The 20,748-nt window shown below is 41.2% G+C and overlaps 1 protein-coding gene across 1 annotated transcript; it reads right to left on the bottom strand.

Moving 5' to 3' along the window:
• Positions 1-8,181: 8,181 nt before the first annotated feature.
• On the bottom strand, positions 8,182-19,110 carry LOC132210105 (acyl-coenzyme A thioesterase 6-like). The gene is made up of 3 exons (XM_059649462.1): positions 19,005-19,110; positions 12,274-12,473; positions 8,182-8,956 (listed from the first exon to the last, which is right to left on the bottom strand). Exons 1-3 carry the CDS (start codon positions 19,108-19,110, stop codon positions 8,387-8,389), a joined length of 876 nt encoding a protein of 291 aa, XP_059505445.1. The 3' UTR covers positions 8,182-8,386.
• Positions 19,111-20,748: the final 1,638 nt, after the last annotated feature.

Below are 20,748 nucleotides of genomic sequence, written 5' to 3'. Positions count from 1 at the left end.
TGGATAAGCATCACTTTATCCACTTCCTCAAATCCTACTTCCTCACTAACATACATGTTTACTGTCAATTACAAACTATATTCCTAAATTTCAGCCATTGTACCTTAACCGACTTTTCTGCTAAACTCCATTGCCAGTCCATTCCACACACACCTGTTTGCAAATACCCTTACATAAGTTTGGCACAATTGTTTCTGCCCTGTTTTCTCCTCCTCAAACTGAACACTAACTTCTACCATGTTACGGTCACTGTTCCTATGAGGATCTTTTGTCCAAGATCATTTATTAAACCTGGCTCATTATGTATCGGCAAATCCAAAGTAGCGTAGTCTCTAGTTGGATGCACAACATTTTGTATGAAGAAATTTTCTTAGATCCACTTTAATGAATTCGTCCTTGTGGCTATCGCCACTAAATTGATTTTCCCAATCTACATGATGATTAAATGTTTGCCATGATTAACATACTTTTGTTTTAAACATGCCCTTAATATCTAATGATTTATTCTCTGCCCTACACAACAGCGACTTGGTATGATACCTTTAGGTTACTACCATCGGGGTCTTCTTTCCCTTGTACTTCTTACCTCCACCTGTACGAATTCCACATCATTATTTCTTGCTATCATACTTAACCCATCTCGTATAGCAAAGCTGTCTCCATCAGTCTTGCCTTCCTGCCTATCCTTTCAAAAAGTCATATGCCCCCGAACATTTAGGTCCGAGCTTTGTTCTTCTTGTAACCATATCTCTGTAATGGCTATAAGATCATTCCAACCATTAACCTCTATTTATTCCATTAATTCATTTATTATGTTTGGGAATACAATGCATATTTAAGTAAGAAGCCATTAATGTTGTCTTTTTATCATTTACCCACATTTGATTTTTTTTTATGGCTCATAGATATTTTCTTATCAACATGTTCAGAGATATTTTTACACACTTCTGGAGTAGGTGGGATTTGAACCCAGGCCTTATAAACAAATGAGCACATTTATGCTTATACACTTTGTCCTTTCCTGACTTACTCTGGCCTGCCCTGCAATGCTGCCATATCCTTTTGCTTTGTAAGCATAGGCGTCTCCTATTCTGAATCTTCCACAACCCAACCCTCAGTTACTTTAAAGCCCTTTCCAAGGTCATAGAAATATCATCCCTGTTCACCCATCAGACCACTAAAAGTTCCACTTTGAAAGTGAATGTAAATCCCCTGGTGGAATCAGTGTCTATCTGTCTCCCCTAACATCCTGAATACTGAAATAAAATCAGCCCCTGAACCTTCTAAATTGCAATCAATATAACAATAGCTTGTGAAATCTTACAGCTTTACTGTTTCAGTCAGGTATTATTTTGGTAAATCCATGCTGCACTCCTTCCTAAATCACTGTAACACTCACAAAGTGTGCTGCACCGAACCCTTGCAGCACTCTACCTGTGGTCTAAGGATTGGCACATCTATGAAATTGTTGAGTATGAGTCTGAAGATGTAAGGCCAGTAATCATTAATCATTCTAATTATTTTTCTCATGTTTTTTGACATTTTAATATTCTACGTGCCCAATTCTTTAACTTTCTTCGGACCCCTTCTGTTTCTCTTTTCTGTTTCTGTTTCTCGTTCTCACTTTAGAAAGCATCCTATTCTATCTTTGTTAAACACAAAGCAGATGACATCACTTCTTCAACATTGTAATCTATTTCCCACAATTTTTCTCATTCAAATAACCAATCAGATTTCTTTGAAATTTTATGCTTCTATTTATACTATGTACAATGCCACTTAACTTTGTGTCATTGGTAAATTTCGATATATCATTTCAATCCCGTCTGTGTTGTTAATAAATTCAGTGGATAACTGAGAATTCAAACGTGTCTCTTGAGGACTCCACATGTCACATCCTGCCATTTAGCATTCCAATCTATTATCCCCACTCTACCTCCTGCTACTCAGCTAATTTCGCCACCAATCATTTGTCTTCAATCCATTTAAAGTTATTTGAAGAGAGAGATTGGAGAACTTTTGGATGAAGGGATCTGATACATGATGTACACAATGCACGATCTGACACATGAATAACAAAATGTGGGCATAACAATCACAGTAGTCTATTTAAAAAATTCAAATGGAATACAATACAAGGTGGGGACTTTGGCTTTCGTGCAAGGCCTTAGAGACTCTACTTGGAGTATCATGTAGTTTTGGACTCTCATATCCTTTCTTTAATAACTGCAGTAGAGTAAATTCAAAGAAGGCTCGTTTAGCATTTTCTGAGGATGAAGGTGTCATGGTATGAGGAAAGGTTGAGCAGTCACCATTGGAATTTAGAAGGATAAAAGGAGATTTTATTGAAGATTCTTCGGGGATTTGATTGGATAAATGCTGAGAAGATGCTTCCTTTGTGAGAGAGTTTAGAAACGGGGAACAATTTAAAGAGTAGGTCTCTCACTTAAGACAAATGAGGACTTTTATTTTCGGAGCATTATACCTCCCAGGAATTCCCTTTCTCAGAGAGCAGCAGAAGTTAGTTTATTGAAAATATTCAAGTCTGAGTTAGATGGACATTTGATTGACAAGGAAATCAAGGGTTATTGGATGGGGAAAGTGTGTCAGGCAGAAAAATTGAGTTAAGGCCACAATCAGATCTTTCATGATCCTACCAAATGTCAGAGCAGGCTCAAGGGGCTGAATGGCATGCTTGTGCTCTCATTTCTTCTGTGCTTGAGACTCAACTTCAGCCAAAGGTCTGTATTGATACTATATCAAATGGCATCCGAATATCCAAATTTAAAAAATCAAATACATTCCATTGTTCACTACTTTAGTCACCTCTTTGAAGAGTTCAACCAAGTTCAAGGTGGGTAGGGAGAGCAGGATAGAAATGATTAGGGGGATGGGGTTAGGTAAAATTGGATACAGAGAGAACATTTCCTCTGGAGGCCTCTGACAAAAGATCATTCCTGACACACCCAATAGAAATTCTGAAAATAAAAATTACCCAATGGCAGGAATAAAAGATATGATGGCAGGTGTAGATAAGGCAAGAAAATGGCCTGTTTCCATGCCATATATCTTTATGCACCCTGGTTATTGTCTTCTCCTAATAAGTCACTTTCATCTTGTCTGTATAGAGCTCTCATGATATTATGTGGTACAAGTAAATTTCCCTTCAGCCATCGCTAACTTGCTTTGATATTCTTATCTAACAAAAAATTAACAATCTCACTTTTGAACATTTTAGCTAATCTAGCCATTTGAAGAAGGTCTAATCTTCTTATGAAACCTTCATACAAATAGCTGAGACTGGAGAAAAAGGGCAGTATCATCCATAGAATATGGGACAGAGTGCAGCAAGAGAGAACCACGATGACAATGTCCACTAGCACACAGGAGGATGAGCGTAGGGAGGACATGGACAGGACCTCACTGTCACGAGTGTGCTGGCAGACAGCAAGCTGGGTTGAAGTGTGTCTACTTTAACACCAGGAATATCCAGAATAAAGGTAGGTGAGCTTGCAGCTTGGATAAGGTACCTGGGACTTCGATGTTGTGGCCATTTCGGAGACATTGATAGAGAAGGGTCAGGAATGAATGTTGCAGGTTCCAGGGTTTAGATCTTTCAATTAAGGTCAAGGAAGGTGGTAAAAGAGGGGGAGGTTTGGCTTTGTCAGTCAAGGACAGTATAACAGTGGCTGAAAGAACTTTTGATGAGGACTCATCTACCGAGGTGGTATAGGCTGAGGTCAGAAACAGGAGGGGAGAGGTAACACTGCTGGGAGTTTTTAATCGGCCCCCACAAAGTTCCAGGGGTGTGGAGGAGAGGATCAGCAAAACTATTCTGGGCAGGAGTGAAAAGAACAGGGTAGTCATTATGGAAGACTTTAACTTCCCTAACATTGACTTGAAATGCTATAACTCTAGCATGTCTGATGGATCAGTTTTTGTCCAATGTGTGCAGGAGGGTTTCCTGACTCAGTACGTCAAAGGGCCGACAAGAGGGGAGGCCACACTGGATCTGGTACTTGGTAATGAACCAGGCCAGGTGTTTGATTTAGTGGAAGGTGAGCACTTTGGAGAGAGTGACCATAATTTGGTTATGTTTACTTTAGCAATGGAAAGGGGTAGGAATATGCCATTCGGCAAGAGTTATAGATGGGGGAAGAGCAATTATAATGTGATTAGGCAAGACTTAGGAGGCATACAATGGGTTAGCAAAACGCAGGGGATGGGGACAATCAAAAATGTGGAGCTGGTTTAAGGAACAGATATTGTGTGCCCTTGATAGGTATGTCCCTGTCAGGCAGGGAGGAAGCGATAAGGTAAGGGAACTGTGGTTTACGAAAGAAATTGTATCTCTTGTTAAGTGGAAGAGGGAGGCTTATGTGACGATGAGACACGATGGTTCAGATGAGGCGATGGAGAGTTACAGATTAGCTCGGAAGGATTTAAAGAGACAGTTAAGAGCAAGGAGGGGACGTGACTGGACAGTGGCTGGTAGAATAAAGGAGAACCCTAAAGCTTTCTACAGGTATGTCAGGAATAAGAGGATGACTGGGGAGGAATAGGGCCAGTCAAAGACAGAGGTGGTAAATTGTGTGCGGACCCTGTGGAGAGTGGAGAGGTGCTAAATGATTATTTCTCATCTGTTTTCACGGAGGAACAGGAGAATATTGTAGAGGGGATCACTGAGTTACAGGCTACTAGAATTGAAAGGATTAAGGTTAAGATTAAGTAAGGAGGAGGCGTTATCAATTCTAGAAGGTGTGAAGGGAGATAAATCCCTGGGTCAGATGGGATTTTTCCGAGGATTGTCTGCGAAGCTAGGGAGGTGGTGGCGGAGCCTTTGGCATTGATCTTTGAGTCCTCATTGTCTACAGGTTTAGTACCAGAGAACTGGAGGATTGCAAATGTTGTGCCCTTGTTCAAGAAGGGCAGTAGGGACGACCCAGGTAATTACAGACCTGTGAGCCTTATGTCTGTTGTAGGAAAAGTTTTGGAAAGGATTATAAGAATTAGGAATTTATAATCATCTAGCAAGCAACAATATGATGGGAGATAGTCAGCATGGATTTGTCAAGGGCAGGCTGTGTCTCACAAACCTCTGAGTTTTTTGGAGAAGGTGACCAAGCATGTGGATGAGGGTAGGACAGTTGACGTGGTGTACATGGACTTTGGTAAAGCCTTGGATAAGGATCCACATGATAGGCTATTGGAGAAAATACAGAGGCACGGGATTGAGGGAGATTTAGCAGTTTGGATTAGAAACTGGCTTTCTGTAAGAAGGCAACGAGTGGTGGTTGATGGAAAATATTGAGCCTGGAGTCCAGTTACTAGTGGTGTGCCTCAAGGATCTGTTTTGGGACCACTGCTGTTTGTCATTTTTATAAATGACTTGGACGCAGGCATTGGTGGATGGGTTAGTAAGTTTGCAGATGACACTAAAGTCGATGGAGTGGTGGAGAGTGTGGAAGAATGTTGCAGGGAGACTTGAATAAACTGCAGAAAGGTGAAAGGGCTGAAAGGTGGCAAATGGGGTTTAATACGGATAAACGTGAGGTGATTCACTTTGGGAGGAATAATAGGAAGGCAAAATACCGGATAAATGGAAAGATTCTTGGTAGTGTAGATGTGCAGAGGGATCTTGGTGTCCATGTACATAGATCCCTGAAAGTTGCCAGCAAGGTTGATAGTGCTGTTAAGGCGGCTTACGGTGTTTAAGGTTTTATTGGAAGAGGGATTGAGTTCCGGAGCCGTGATGTCATGCTGCAACTGTACAAAATGCTATTGCAGCCTCATTTGGAATATTGCGTGCAGTTCTGGTCACCCCATTAGAGGAAGGATGTGGAAGCAGTGGAAAAGGTACCGAGGAGATTTACCAAGATGTTGCCTGGCCTGGAGCGCAGGCCCTATGAAGAAAGGCTGAGGGACTTGGGTCTGTTCTCACTGGAGAGAAGGAGGCTAAGAGGGGATTTAATAGAAACCTACAAGATGATCAGAGGATTAGGTAGGGTGGACAGTGACAGTCTTTTTCCGAGGATGATGACTTCAGCATATACAAGGGGTCATAGCTACAAATTGAGGGGTGATAGATTTAAGACAGATGTCAGAGGTAGGTTCTTTACTCAGAGTGGTAAGGGCATGGAATGGCCTGCCTGCCAACGTAGTTAACTCAGCCACATTAGGTGCATTTAAACAGTCCTTGGATAAGCATATGGATAATGATGGGACAGTGTAAGGGGAGGGGCTTAGATTAGTTCACAGGTCAGCACAACATCGAGGGCCGAAGGGCCTGTTCTGCGCTGTATTGTTCTATGATTCTTACCCAACAATGCTCAATCTATGCTTGAAATGCACTATGCACAGTAGGAGTAAACAAGGCTCAGCTGTGAATTTCTCCACACTTCACCCAGCTCAGTAAATAGGACTAAGTTGGCAGTGAACATTCACAGTCTATGGTTACAGATAATGAATGTTTAGTTGGAAGCCATGACACCGAAGTCTAACCTGCATCAACATCTTTAGGTGTAGTGAGGAGGAAAGGCGGATAAAACAAAATGAAATCTGAGAAGTAAATTTTTTTCAGTTCCATACAAAATGAAGGTTTAGCAGTAGGAATAGCTTGCTCCTCCATTTAATAATATCTTGGCTGTTCTGATCAGGACTTCATCTTCACATTCCTGCCTAATCCTCCCACAGCCTTTCACCTCCTGGCAAGAATCTATCCACCTCTGCCATAAAAATATCCACATTTGGTTTCACCTCATCTATGTTATGAGTGACTCCTAACTGTACATTCTCCCACAAAAGGCAATATCCTCTTCAAATCTACACTATAAAGACGCTTCAGGATTCTACATGCTTCAATCTAGTCATATCTTAACCTTCTAAATTCCAGTGAAGGCAAGTCTAGCTTGTCCACACTTTTATCATAAGACAACCTGCCAATTGTAAGCATCAGTCCAATAAACCTTAACTGCATCCAACATGTTTACATCCTTTCTTAAATAAGGAGACCTAAATGATACACAGTACTCTAAAGGTGGCCTCAGCTTTAATGAACGTAGTGTTACCACTCTCCTTTAGTATTCAATTCCCCTTGTAATCAATAATACGCTATTAATTTTGCTAATTATTTGCTACTCCTGCACACTAACATTTCATAACTAATATCGGAAGCTACCCAGATCCCTCCGTTTCTCAGACGTCCACAATCTCTCAATTAAATAACATACATTTGTTTTATTATCAATACAGACATCATCACATTTTCTCTCATTATACTCCGATTTACCAGACCTTTGTTCACTCATTTCTTTATGTCCATGTCAAAACTTACTTTTCTACCTATCTTTGTGTCAATAAATTTAGCAAACATACCTTTAGTCTCTTCATCCCAAAGTTAAATTGTCACAATTTGAGGCCTAGTAGTGATCTTCACAGACCACTTATAAATCTTGGCAATCAGAAAAGACACCCACTTCTGGAAAAACTATTTCCTGTTTGTTAGCCAATTTTCCATCCATGTCAATGTTACCCCCTTACACAGTACCTTTATACGCAATAAGACCTTTCATGTGACTCCTTAGTAATGCCTTCGGGAAATCTAAATGCAGCACATCCACCAGTTTCCCTTTATGTGGAGCATGTTATTTCCTGAAAGAACCACAATAAGTTGGTTAGACATGATTTTCTTTTCACAAAACCATGTTGACTCTGCCAGATTACCTTAATTTTTTTAAAAAATAAAGTGCCTTGCTGGAATATCTTTAAAAATCGCTTCTTTTTCTCCTATGACAGTAATTAAGCTAGTCGACTTGTTCCCTGCTTCCCATTTCCCTCCCTTTTATATTCCCTATCTTCCGATCTAATGGTACATATCCCTATTCTCGGGAATTTTGAAATATTAGAATCAATGCATCAATTATCTGACTAGTCACGCCCTTTAACACCATCGTATGAAGCCTATCAGTACTGAGGTACTTGTCAGCTCCAGCTTCAACAATTTGTTCAAATTACTTCCTGGGTGACTAAGTTTCCTGTGATCTTCCATCACTTCTATTTTCCAATTTTCAGCTTTTGCTGGAATGTTACCTGTACCCATTGCAGTGAAGATTGATGAAAAATGCAAAATAGTTTCAGTGCAAATGTGAACTACTCAATAAAGGAAGAAATATTTTGACACTGTGGCATTAAGTTAAAGTTTAATTTTTCCACCCTCACCCAAAAAATAGAGATACTGGTGGTTGGAAATACAAATTTCAGAAAGTCTTGGACTGTCTTCCTTACATGTAGTGGATCATATTAAATAATTACTATGCAGTTTATGACAACATATTATACTAAATAACATGCATTAGGTAAAGAGGAATCTTGTTAAATCCAAATCATTTCAACCTAGATGTAAACGTAGGAAGTCTTGAATTTTTTCCCAAGCATCTTGTTGAGCAGAGCAGTGTTTTAATGCCTCTCCCCCCAACAGCACTGGAAGTCCATACAACCGATCAATCTTGGCAGGACGAAATGGAGAACAAGGAGGTTCAATACAGTGCCCAGCTCCTGGATAACTAAGCAGCTTATAGTTGTCCTTGCCGTTTTTTTTCAGTCTTTTTATTGCCTCATCAGCAAACTGTTTGCTGTTCCAGATCTTGTCACCTTCGCCCACCACAAACAAGATGTGTCCTTCAGCTTTTTCCAACGGGATGATGCTGCCTTTGTTTGTACTGGGGTTTTCAAGTGTTTCGGACATATCTAGAATTCCTGAGTCCAAAACAACGATACGATCTACATCGTAACTCAAGCTGAGGAGATGTATACCTTTATAATGCAAATCAGTCATAGTGTTTGCGTGGCAGCCAGAGATACAAACGGATGCTACAACTTGTGGTAAAAACGTGACCATTGATAGAGCCAAATCTCCACCTTTTGAAGATCCGATTACGCCAATACCTGGTCCCTTCACCTAAAAAATTCAAAATCTATTATTGCAACATACGTTAAGTCTAAATAATTCCTGTGTGTTCCTTCAGTATTCATGTAAAAAAAAAGCATTAAAAAAACTATTTATTTGTAACACTGACAGTGAAGTGTGTTAAGAAATGATACAGCAAATATTAGCTTCATTTCAATTTCAATATTAGAAATCATCAAAAGTAACCTTCAAAAATGATGTACTTAAACAGAATTGAAGAACATATCATGAAAAGGAACATTCAATCAAGAAGCAATTTATTTCCCTTGGGTCACCATCATTTAGGATAAGAATATGATTGCACACCATGATTTAACAATGTTGTGGTGATAAAGGGACCTAGTGTGTTTGTTGACTAAGCAACAGACCTGAAAAATACATTTGAATGTCATCAAGGAACAGTTGTGAGAACAACATATTGAAAAAGAGGAGATATGCAACAATTAATGGGAGGGAGAAGCCAACTAAGATGAAGAGAAAACTGAGATTCAAACCCACACATAATAATGTGTTGTTTGATTGTGGATAAACCAAATCCAGCAATCTCTTTTCAGTTTTTTTTCCCCACAAAGATGTAATCATCCAAAATAAAAACATTTCCATTAAGAGATTGTGATATGTTGACTGATGAAGTGTTACCAGCTTACTTGTCAACATTTTAAAAATATTTGTGCAATCACCTGTTTCTTCCTGAAAACAGGTTAAACTTGAATATCATCTTTTGAAATCCCAGTTCAAAATAGTTTTGACAAGTGAAATGTTATCCTTAATTCAAACATAAATCAGGCTAAAGATGCTAATTGGCCTGTGATTGCCAACCTCACTTTCCTGGAAAAGAAAGTTATCTGGGTCTCGGGGTCCAAATTCTCTCCTTCGCTGAAAGCTTCTTACCACCTTACACAATCTGTTTCCAAGTCTATTTCAGCACAGTGGACTGCCATATTAAAATGCTGATGTAAGTTCCAATGGGCTCATTAACTGTGAAGTGTTTTGGAATCTCTTATGTTTATTAAAGGCATTATACTAAAGCAAGTTATTTCCTTTATATCAGGCTCAAAAATCCAGGTCCAAAACACAAGAAGGAAAGTGACTCCCCCATAAAAATATTGACTGGGTGTGTGACATAATCCATGATGATTGGGAATCTCAAACATTCTTGGTGTATTCATATTTTTCACCTTTGGAAAAGCAGAAAGATGTGAATGACTTGTTCTTGGTGGCAGCAGCAGTTGCCCAAAGTGTTGGTGGACTGATAATCACTTCAATAATTAAACAATTGTGGGGCTCCCACACAGCACTTTAAGGTCCATGAAGTCATTTCAGCAGCTGAGCAAACAGCTGGCCAACTCCGAATTTGAATCTTCCTGGCTGCAGGAGTCCTTTAATCTGATCAACAGCACACTAGCTTGACTTCTTATATCAGGAATCCCTGAATTTTGAACTGGGAATGAGGGTAAAATTGCTGAATGGCTGTTTGCAATGCAGAGTGATGCCAGAAGTGTGGGTGGGTTCAATTGCTGCACCAGCTGAGGTTACTTTGAAGGAATCACCGACTTAACTTCTCTCTTCGACTGAGGCATAGTGACCCTCAGGTTAAACCACCACCAGCCATCTCTCTCCAGTGAGATAGCAGCCCTATTGTCCTGTGGGACCACTGCTACTTGAACCTTTTAATGCAAAGTGAAGACACTTGACCCAGACAACAGCCTGCACGAATACACGCTTACAAATATGCATATAGATAGTGAAAAGCATCCTTATCCTTCACAGAGAAGAAATCAGACAAAAACTGATGTTAGGTCAGTGAAGGTATTATTAGGTAGCTAAGATGGTACGCTTTAAAAAGTCTTTCAATGAAGGTGAGTGAGGTGGAGCAGCTGCGAGGAGAGAAGTCAGCATGAGACACACCAACAGCTGTTAACCGTGGCTGCTAATGATAGGGAAATAGGAAGGAGATATGCAAGAGATTGGAGTCATTAGAATGCAAAATTGCTGCTGGCAAAGTAGGGAGAGAAAGAAGGGTATTAGGTGTAATGGACTCAGTGGTTGACGACATGGCAGAGATGTGAATGGAGCAGTAGTTTAAAGTTGGGATACGTTGAGGAGTTTTGAAATGGAGGGAAGTAGGGAGGGAAAGACAGAAACATTTTCCATTGAGTCAAATTGGGAAAGGACAGGAATGGATGTTATTTAGGCAGTATTTCTGAGGGATTTGGCTCAAGACAGCAAGCGGTTACTTAGATGATTTCAGAAAGGGTATTGAATGAGGGAGAAGAATAACTGAAGAAAAGTACAGAACTTGGCTAAGGCGGTCTCCGTGGGAAGCCTGGCACAATGAGAAAGGACTTGCATTTATATGGCACTTTCCCAACTACAGAACATCCTAAAGTATTTTACAGATAATGCTGTAGTTTTACCATGTCATAACGCAGGAAATATGGTAGCAATTTGTGCAAAGAGCAAAATGATAAATGTTTCTATGATGTGTCTCAGAATGAGTACAGATCCCCTAGAGTGTAGAAAGAGGCCATTCAATCCATTCAGTTTTCACTGACCCTCTGAAGAACATGCCACCCAGAATCAGCTCCCTTTCCTAACCCCGCAAGTCCGTATTTACCATGGCTAACCCAACTAACCTGCACATCCCTGGACACCACAGACAATTTAGAATGGCCAATACACCTAACCTTTGGACTGTGAGAGAAATCCAGCAGAAACCAATGCATAGAGGGTTGGATCATGCAAACTTCACACAGACAGTCACTCTGTCTGGAATTGAACTTGGGTCGCTGGTGCTGTGAGGAAGCAGTGCTAACTACTCAGCTGTCTTTACTAATCACTGAGCCACTTCACTGAATTAATTAAATACTGACAGTAATACCCAAACAAAAATTGCTGGAGAAATCATTCGATCTGACAGCATCTATGTAGAGAAAGCATCCAGTGTCTCGTCAGAGTTCTTCTTCAAAACAGATCTATGGACCTTTAATCTATTCACTTGGAGGCAGATGAGTCACAGATTTAAACACATCCAAAAGACAGCACCGCTGACAAAGCGTTTCCTCAACTCCATATGTTGGTATCAGCCTAGAATTTTGGGCTCAAGTCCTACAGTCAAACTTGAATCCACTCGTCAGAGATAAAAATGCCACCAACCGAATGGCAGCAGACACTGCTAGAATCAAGATATCTGAAGTAAAAGAAACCCCATAAGTGTATCTCAATAATTCCATTGAGGAACATTACAACTGCAAACACATTGTTCAATAACAAGTTAAGTCTCTGGGCTTCCATTGTATAGAACTCACCTTTGGATGTTTCTTTAGATAATTTACAGCTTCTTCAAAGTATTCTAAATGAAAATCAGTCATGGATATTGGTAGATCTTCAAAACCAAAGTAAGGGAGAGCAAGAGTAGCAAAGCCTCGGCTTGCAAGGAGACATGCTCGGAACTCAATCAGACCTCCATCTCCAAAAAGATCGATCACTCCAGGAAATGGGCCATCCCCTTAGGAAACAGAACAAATAAAACATAAACCACTGTTAATAAACTTAGGGAAATGTTTTTAAAAACGGTTTGAAATTGTTGTATCACAGTGAAAACGGCCAAGGTCTTTTCTATAAGCTGTCTCAATTACGTTAGAAGCTATAATTTTGCAATCTGTTTTATGACCCAATCTGACCTTACCACTCGGTCAGAAAGCATGGTTTAAGACGCACCGGCTCCAGAGGTGTGTCACTATGTGTCTCAACAGGTTGATTAAAAACATCAACAATCTGTGCATTGAACACAACACACAACATAAAAGGCAGCAATTTGGCTCAACTTGTCCATGTTTATGCTCCACATGTACTTCTATCCAATTTCATTTCAGCATAACTTCCCATTCCTTTCTCCCTTAAAAGTATCTACTTAGTTTGCTCAGAACTACAGTTCAACCAGTTGTTTATGTTTTTGCAACTTTAAATATGGACAGTAATAGATTTGCATTGTAATACTGTCAACAGTGTTATAAATTGATTAAATTACCTCAAATCAAAACAAACACACATTCCTGTAGCATTTTACATGATAAATAGATGCCTCAAAGCATTTCAAAACCAATCAAGTGTTGTGTTCCACAGGTACAGTTTACAATGTAGGAGACATGCAGCTCAGCAAACTCTCACAGATATCCAAACATGACAGTCAGATAACAATCAGGCAACCTTTATTTTAGGAAACAAAAACAAAAATGCTGGAGAAACTCAGCCAGTCTGGCAGCATCTGTGCAGAGAGGAACAGTTTATAAAACTGACTGCTATTAGCCAGGTTCTCCCTGCTCCTTTTGTAAAAAATAGTACCATAGGATCTTTGATAACAAGGTGTAGAGTTGGATGAATACAGCAGACCAAGCAGCATCAGAGGACCAAGGGTCAGAGATAATGGGAACTGCAGATGCTGGAGAATTCCAAGATAATAAAATGTGAGGCTGGATGAACACAGCAGGCCAAGCAGCATCTCAGGAGCACAAAAGCTGATGTTTCGGGCCTAGACCCTTCATCAGAGAGGGGGATGGGGAGAGGGAGCTGGAATAAATAGGGAGAGAGGGGGAGGCGGACCGAAGATGGAGAGTAAAGAAGATAGGTGGAGAGAGTATAGGTGGGGAGGTAGGGAGGGGATAGGTCAGTCCAGGGAAGACGGACAGGTCAAGGAGGTGGGATGAGGTTAGTAGGTAGATGGGGGTGCGGCTTAGGGTGGGAGGAAGGGATGGGTGAGAGGAAGAACCGGTTAGGGAGGCAGAGACAGGTTGGACTGGTTTTGGGATGCAGTGGGTCGGGGGGAAGAGCTGGGCTGGTTGTGTGGTGCAGTGGGGGGAGGGGACGAACTGGGCTGGTTTAGGGATGCAGTTGGGGAAGGGGAGATTTTGAAACTGGTGAAGTCCACATAGATACCATATGGCTGCAGGGTTCCCAGGCGGAATATGAGTTGCTGTTCCTGCAACCTTCGGGTGGCATCATTGTGGCAGTGCAGGAGGCCCATGATGGACATGTCATCTAAAGAATGGGAGGGGGAGTGGAAATGGTTTGCGACTGGGAGGTGCAGTTGTTTGTTGCGAACTGAGCGGAGGTGTTCTGCAAAGCGGTCTCCAAGCCTCCGCTTGGTTTCCCCAATGTAGAGGAAGCCACACCGGGTACAGTGGATGCAGTATACCACATTGGCAGATGTGCAGGTGAACCTCTGCTTAATGTGGAATGTCATCTTGGGGCCTGGGATAGGGGTGAGGGAGGAGGTGTGGGGGCAAGTGTAGCATTTCCTGCGGTTGCAGGGGAAGGTGCCGGGTGTGGTGGGGTTGGAGGGCAGTGTGGAGCGAACAAGGGAGTCACGGAGAGTCACAAATCCTGGCCTAGCCAGAAAAGCCCCTGTGAGTAAACAAAAGTGGGACCCAGGAAATAGCCCAGGAGTTGAACAAGTAGTTCGGATTTAAATAAGTACTTTGCTTCAGTCTTCACAATTGAGAACACTATAAGTATTCCCTAATTATAAAATAACCTCGGAGCTAAAGAGAGAGGGCAACTAATGGGACCAAAAACTGGTAAGTCCCTCGTAAATTGGATGCTTGGAATTTAAAGGAAACAGCTAGAGATAGTGGACCACACTGATACTGTTTTCTGGGTAGTGTTATTAGAACAAAGATACCTAAGGGTTCAGAGATAATGGGAACTGCAGATGCTGGAGAATCCGAAATAACAATGTGTGAAGCTGGATGAACACAGAAGGCCAAGCAGCATCTTAGGAGCACAAAAGCTGAGCCTTCATCAGATAGTGTGACAGATAGGCAGGGTGGTTAAGAAGGTAATAAAATGTGAGGCTGGATGAACACAGCAGGCCAAGCAGCATCTCAGGAGCACAAAAGCTGACGTTTCGGGCCTAGACCCTTCATCAGAGAGGGGGATGGGGAGAGGGAACTGGAATAAATAGGGAGAGAGGGGGAGGCGGACCGAAGATGGAGAGTAAAGAAGATAGGTGGAGAGAGTATAGGTGGGGAGGTAGGGAGGGGATAGGTCAGTCCAGGGAAGACGGACAGGTCAAGGAGGTGGGATGAGGTTAGTAGGTAGATGGGGGTGCGGCTCTCCGGAAAGCAGACAGGGGTGGGGATGGAAAAATGTCTTGGGTGGTGGGGTCGGATTGTAAATGGCGGAAGTGTCGGAGGAGAGTTTGCAACAAACAACTGCACCTCCCAGTCGCAAACCATTTCCACTCCCCTTCCCATTCTTTAGATGACATGTCCATCATGGGCCTCCTGCACTGCCACAATGATGCCACCCGAAGGTGCAGGAACAGCAACTCATATTCCGCCTGGGAACCCTGCAGCCTAATGGTATCAATGTGGACTTCACCAGTTTCAAAATCTCCCCTTCCCCTACTGCATCCCTAAACCAGCCCACTGCACCACACAACCAGCCCAGCTCTTCCCCCCCCACCCACTGCATCCCAAAACCAGTCCAACCTGTCTCTGCCTCCCTAACTGGTTCTTCCTCTCACCCATCCCTTCCTCCCACCCCAAGCCGCACCCCCATCTACCTACTAACCTCATCCCACCTCCTTGACCTGTCCGTCTTCCCTGGACTGACCTATCCCCTCCCTACCTCCCCACCTATACTCTCTCCACCTATCTTCTTTACTCTCCATCTTCGGTCCGCCTCCCCCTCTCTCCCTAATTATTCCAGTTCCCTCTCCCCATCCCCCTCTCTGATGAAGGGTCTAGGCCCGAAACGTCAGCTTTTGTGCTCCTGAGATGCTGCTTGGCCTGCTGTGTTCATCCAGCCTCACATTTTATTACCTTCTTAACCACCCTGCCTATCTGTCACACTATCTGATGAAGGCTCAGCTTTTGTGCTCCTAAGATGCTGCTTGGCCTTCTGTGTTCATCCAGCTTCACACTTTGTTATCTCGGATTCTCCAGCATCTGCAGTTCCCATTATCTCTGAACCCTTAGGTATCTTTGTTCTAATAACACTACCCAGAAAACAGTATCAGTGTGGTCCACTATCTCTAGCTGTTTCCTTTAAATTCCAAGCATCCAATTTACGAGGGACTTACCAGTTTTTGGTCCCATTAGTTGCCCTAATAATAGTCATTCGTTATGGCCCTCTCCCTTTAGCCCCTGGATTATTTTATAATTAGGGAATACTTATAGTGTTCTCGATTGTGAAGACTGATGCAAAGTACTTATTTAACTCCGAACTACTTGTTCAACTCCTGGGCTATTTCCTGGGTCCCACTTTTGTTTACTCACAGGGGCTTTTCTGGCTAGGCCAGGATTTGTTGCCCATCCCTAATGGCACACGAGGCAGAGTATGTCAGTAACAGTCAACCACATTACTGTGGCCTTGGAGTCACCAGGTAAGGATGATAGATTCCCCTCCCAGTGGACATTAGTAAATCCAGAGGGGCTTTTCCTGAATATCAACAATGGTTTCATGGTCATCATTAGACCCTTACTTCCAGATTCATTATTGAAATTCCACCATATGCCCTGGAGAGATTTGAACCTGGAACTCTAGAACATCAGCTAAATTTCTGGATTAATAGTCTAGCCAATAATACCACTAGACTTTGTCTCACCAGTATCATTATTCCCCAGCCTTGTTCTCTAAGGAGTCGATTTTCATTTTTGCCTATCTCATTCTTTTCATATATTCAAGATGCTTTCACTGTTTTTATCATATTTGCTAATTTGTCCTCTTAGCTTATTACTCCATTTCTTCAATCAAGCTTTGGTGGTTTTTAAAATTTTCCTAATTCTCTGATTTAACACAAGTCTTTGCCATATTGTATAATTTTTTTTTCACTTTGATATTATCTTTAACTTATTTGGATAAGCATCACTTTATCCACTTCCTCAAATCCTACTTCCTCACTAACATACATGTTTACTGTCAATTACAAACTATATTCCTAAATTTCAGCCATTGTACCTTAACCGACTTTTCTGCTAAACTCCATTGCCAGTCCATTCCACACACACCTGTTTGCAAATACCCTTACATAAGTTTGGCACAATTGTTTCTGCCCTGTTTTCTCCTCCTCAAACTGAACACTAACTTCTACCATGTTACGGTCACTGTTCCTATGAGGATCTTTTGTCCAAGATCATTTATTAAACCTGGCTCATTATGTATCGGCAAATCCAAAGTAGCGTAGTCTCTAGTTGGATGCACAACATTTTGTATGAAGAAATTTTCTTAGATCCACTTTAATGAATTCGTCCTTGTGGCTATCGCCACTAAATTGATTTTCCCAATCTACATGATGATTAAATGTTTGCCATGATTAACATACTTTTGTTTTAAACATGCCCTTAATATCTAATGATTTATTCTCTGCCCTACACAACAGCGACTTGGTATGATACCTTTAGGTTACTACCATCGGGGTCTTCTTTCCCTTGTACTTCTTACCTCCACCTGTACGAATTCCACATCATTATTTCTTGCTATCATACTTAACCCATCTCGTATAGCAAAGCTGTCTCCATCAGTCTTGCCTTCCTGCCTATCCTTTCAAAAAGTCATATGCCCCCGAACATTTAGGTCCGAGCTTTGTTCTTCTTGTAACCATATCTCTGTAATGGCTATAAGATCATTCCAACCATTAACCTCTATTTATTCCATTAATTCATTTATTATGTTTGGGAATACAATGCATATTTAAGTAAGAAGCCATTAATGTTGTCTTTTTATCATTTACCCACATTTGATTTTTTTTTATGGCTCATAGATATTTTCTTATCAACATGTTCAGAGATATTTTTACACACTTCTGGAGTAGGTGGGATTTGAACCCAGGCCTTATAAACAAATGAGCACATTTATGCTTATACACTTTGTCCTTTCCTGACTTACTCTGGCCTGCCCTGCAATGCTGCCATATCCTTTTGCTTTGTAAGCATAGGCGTCTCCTATTCTGAATCTTCCACAACCCAACCCTCAGTTACTTTAAAGCCCTTTCCAAGGTCATAGAAATATCATCCCTGTTCACCCATCAGACCACTAAAAGTTCCACTTTGAAAGTGAATGTAAATCCCCTGGTGGAATCAGTGTCTATCTGTCTCCCCTAACATCCTGAATACTGAAATAAAATCAGCCCCTGAACCTTCTAAATTGCAATCAATATAACAATAGCTTGTGAAATCTTACAGCTTTACTGTTTCAGTCAGGTATTATTTTGGTAAATCCATGCTGCACTCCTTCCTAAATCACTGTAACACTCACAAAGTGTGCTGCACCGAACCCTTGCAGCACTCTACCTGTGGTCTAAGGATTGGCACATCTATGAAATTGTTGAGTATGAGTCTGAAGATGTAAGGCCAGTAATCATTAATCATTCTAATTATTTTTCTCATGTTTTTTGACATTTTAATATTCTACGTGCCCAATTCTTTAACTTTCTTCGGACCCCTTCTGTTTCTCTTTTCTGTTTCTGTTTCTCGTTCTCACTTTAGAAAGCATCCTATTCTATCTTTGTTAAACACAAAGCAGATGACATCACTTCTTCAACATTGTAATCTATTTCCCACAATTTTTCTCATTCAAATAACCAATCAGATTTCTTTGAAATTTTATGCTTCTATTTATACTATGTACAATGCCACTTAACTTTGTGTCATTGGTAAATTTCGATATATCATTTCAATCCCGTCTGTGTTGTTAATAAATTCAGTGGATAACTGAGAATTCAAACGTGTCTCTTGAGGACTCCACATGTCACATCCTGCCATTTAGCATTCCAATCTATTATCCCCACTCTACCTCCTGCTACTCAGCTAATTTCGCCACCAATCATTTGTCTTCAATCCATTTAAAGTTATTTGAAGAGAGAGATTGGAGAACTTTTGGATGAAGGGATCTGATACATGATGTACACAATGCACGATCTGACACATGAATAACAAAATGTGGGCATAACAATCACAGTAGTCTATTTAAAAAATTCAAATGGAATACAATACAAGGTGGGGACTTTGGCTTTCGTGCAAGGCCTTAGAGACTCTACTTGGAGTATCATGTAGTTTTGGACTCTCATATCCTTTCTTTAATAACTGCAGTAGAGTAAATTCAAAGAAGGCTCGTTTAGCATTTTCTGAGGATGAAGGTGTCATGGTATGAGGAAAGGTTGAGCAGTCACCATTGGAATTTAGAAGGATAAAAGGAGATTTTATTGAAGATTCTTCGGGGATTTGATTGGATAAATGCTGAGAAGATGCTTCCTTTGTGAGAGAGTTTAGAAACGGGGAACAATTTAAAGAGTAGGTCTCTCACTTAAGACAAATGAGGACTTTTATTTTCGGAGCATTATACCTCCCAGGAATTCCCTTTCTCAGAGAGCAGCAGAAGTTAGTTTATTGAAAATATTCAAGTCTGAGTTAGATGGACATTTGATTGACAAGGAAATCAAGGGTTATTGGATGGGGAAAGTGTGTCAGGCAGAAAAATTGAGTTAAGGCCACAATCAGATCTTTCATGATCCTACCAAATGTCAGAGCAGGCTCAAGGGGCTGAATGGCATGCTTGTGCTCTCATTTCTTCTGTGCTTGAGACTCAACTTCAGCCAAAGGTCTGTATTGATACTATATCAAATGGCATCCGAATATCCAAATTTAAAAAATCAAATACATTCCATTGTTCACTACTTTAGTCACCTCTTTGAAGAGTTCAACCAAGTTCAAGGTGGGTAGGGAGAGCAGGATAGAAATGATTAGGGGGATGGGGTTAGGTAAAATTGGATACAGAGAGAACATTTCCTCTGGAGGCCTCTGACAAAAGATCATTCCTGACACACCCAATAGAAATTCTGAAAATAAAAATTACCCAATGGCAGGAATAAAAGATATGATGGCAGGTGTAGATAAGGCAAGAAAATGGCCTGTTTCCATGCCATATATCTTTATGCACCCTGGTTATTGTCTTCTCCTAATAAGTCACTTTCATCTTGTCTGTATAGAGCTCTCATGATATTATGTGGTACAAGTAAATTTCCCTTCAGCCATCGCTAACTTGCTTTGATATTCTTATCTAACAAAAAATTAACAATCTCACTTTTGAACATTTTAGCTAATCTAGCCATTTGAAGAAGGTCTAATCTTCTTATGAAACCTTCATACAAATAGCTGAGACTGGAGAAAAAGGGCAGTATCATCCATAGAATATGGGACAGAGTGCAGCAAGAGAGAACCACGATGACAATGTCCACTAGCACACAGGAGGATGAGCGTAGGGAGGACATGGACAGGACCTCACTGTCACGAGTGTGCTGGCAGACAGCAAGCTGGGTTGAAGTGTGTCTACTTTAACACCAGGAATATCCAGAATAAAGGTAGGTGAGCTTGCAGCTTGGATAAGGTACCTGGGACTTCGATGTTGTGGCCATTTCGGAGACATTGATAGAGAAGGGTCAGGAATGAATGTTGCAGGTTCCAGGGTTTAGATCTTTCAATTAAGGTCAAGGAAGGTGGTAAAAGAGGGGGAGGTTTGGCTTTGTCAGTCAAGGACAGTATAACAGTGGCTGAAAGAACTTTTGATGAGGACTCATCTACCGAGGTGGTATAGGCTGAGGTCAGAAACAGGAGGGGAGAGGTAACACTGCTGGGAGTTTTTAATCGGCCCCCACAAAGTTCCAGGGGTGTGGAGGAGAGGATCAGCAAAACTATTCTGGGCAGGAGTGAAAAGAACAGGGTAGTCATTATGGAAGACTTTAACTTCCCTAACATTGACTTGAAATGCTATAACTCTAGCATGTC

The sequence above is a fragment of the Stegostoma tigrinum genome, chromosome 10 (assembly GCF_030684315.1).
Source record: "Stegostoma tigrinum isolate sSteTig4 chromosome 10, sSteTig4.hap1, whole genome shotgun sequence".
Lineage (NCBI taxonomy): Eukaryota > Metazoa > Chordata > Chondrichthyes > Orectolobiformes > Stegostomatidae > Stegostoma > Stegostoma tigrinum.
Note: the sequence above shows the minus strand (reverse complement) of the source record. Positions and strands in the feature narration are given on the sequence as shown.

What these genes read in the sequence shown, in the direction of transcription:
- LOC132210105 (XM_059649462.1), bottom strand. Translation starts at nt 19,110, where the DNA reads ATGACACCTTCATCCTCAGAAAATGCTAAACGAGCCTTCTTTGAATTT. An exon ending in AAAACTACATGATACTCCAA is followed by an intron (nt 12,474 to 19,004) that starts GTAGAGTCTCTA and finishes CTGTTTCCTAAG; the next exon opens with GGGATGGCCCATTTCCTGGA. An exon ending in ATCTAAAGAAACATCCAAAG is followed by an intron (nt 8,957 to 12,273) that starts GTGAGTTCTATA and finishes TGAATTTTTTAG; the next exon opens with GTGAAGGGACCAGGTATTGG.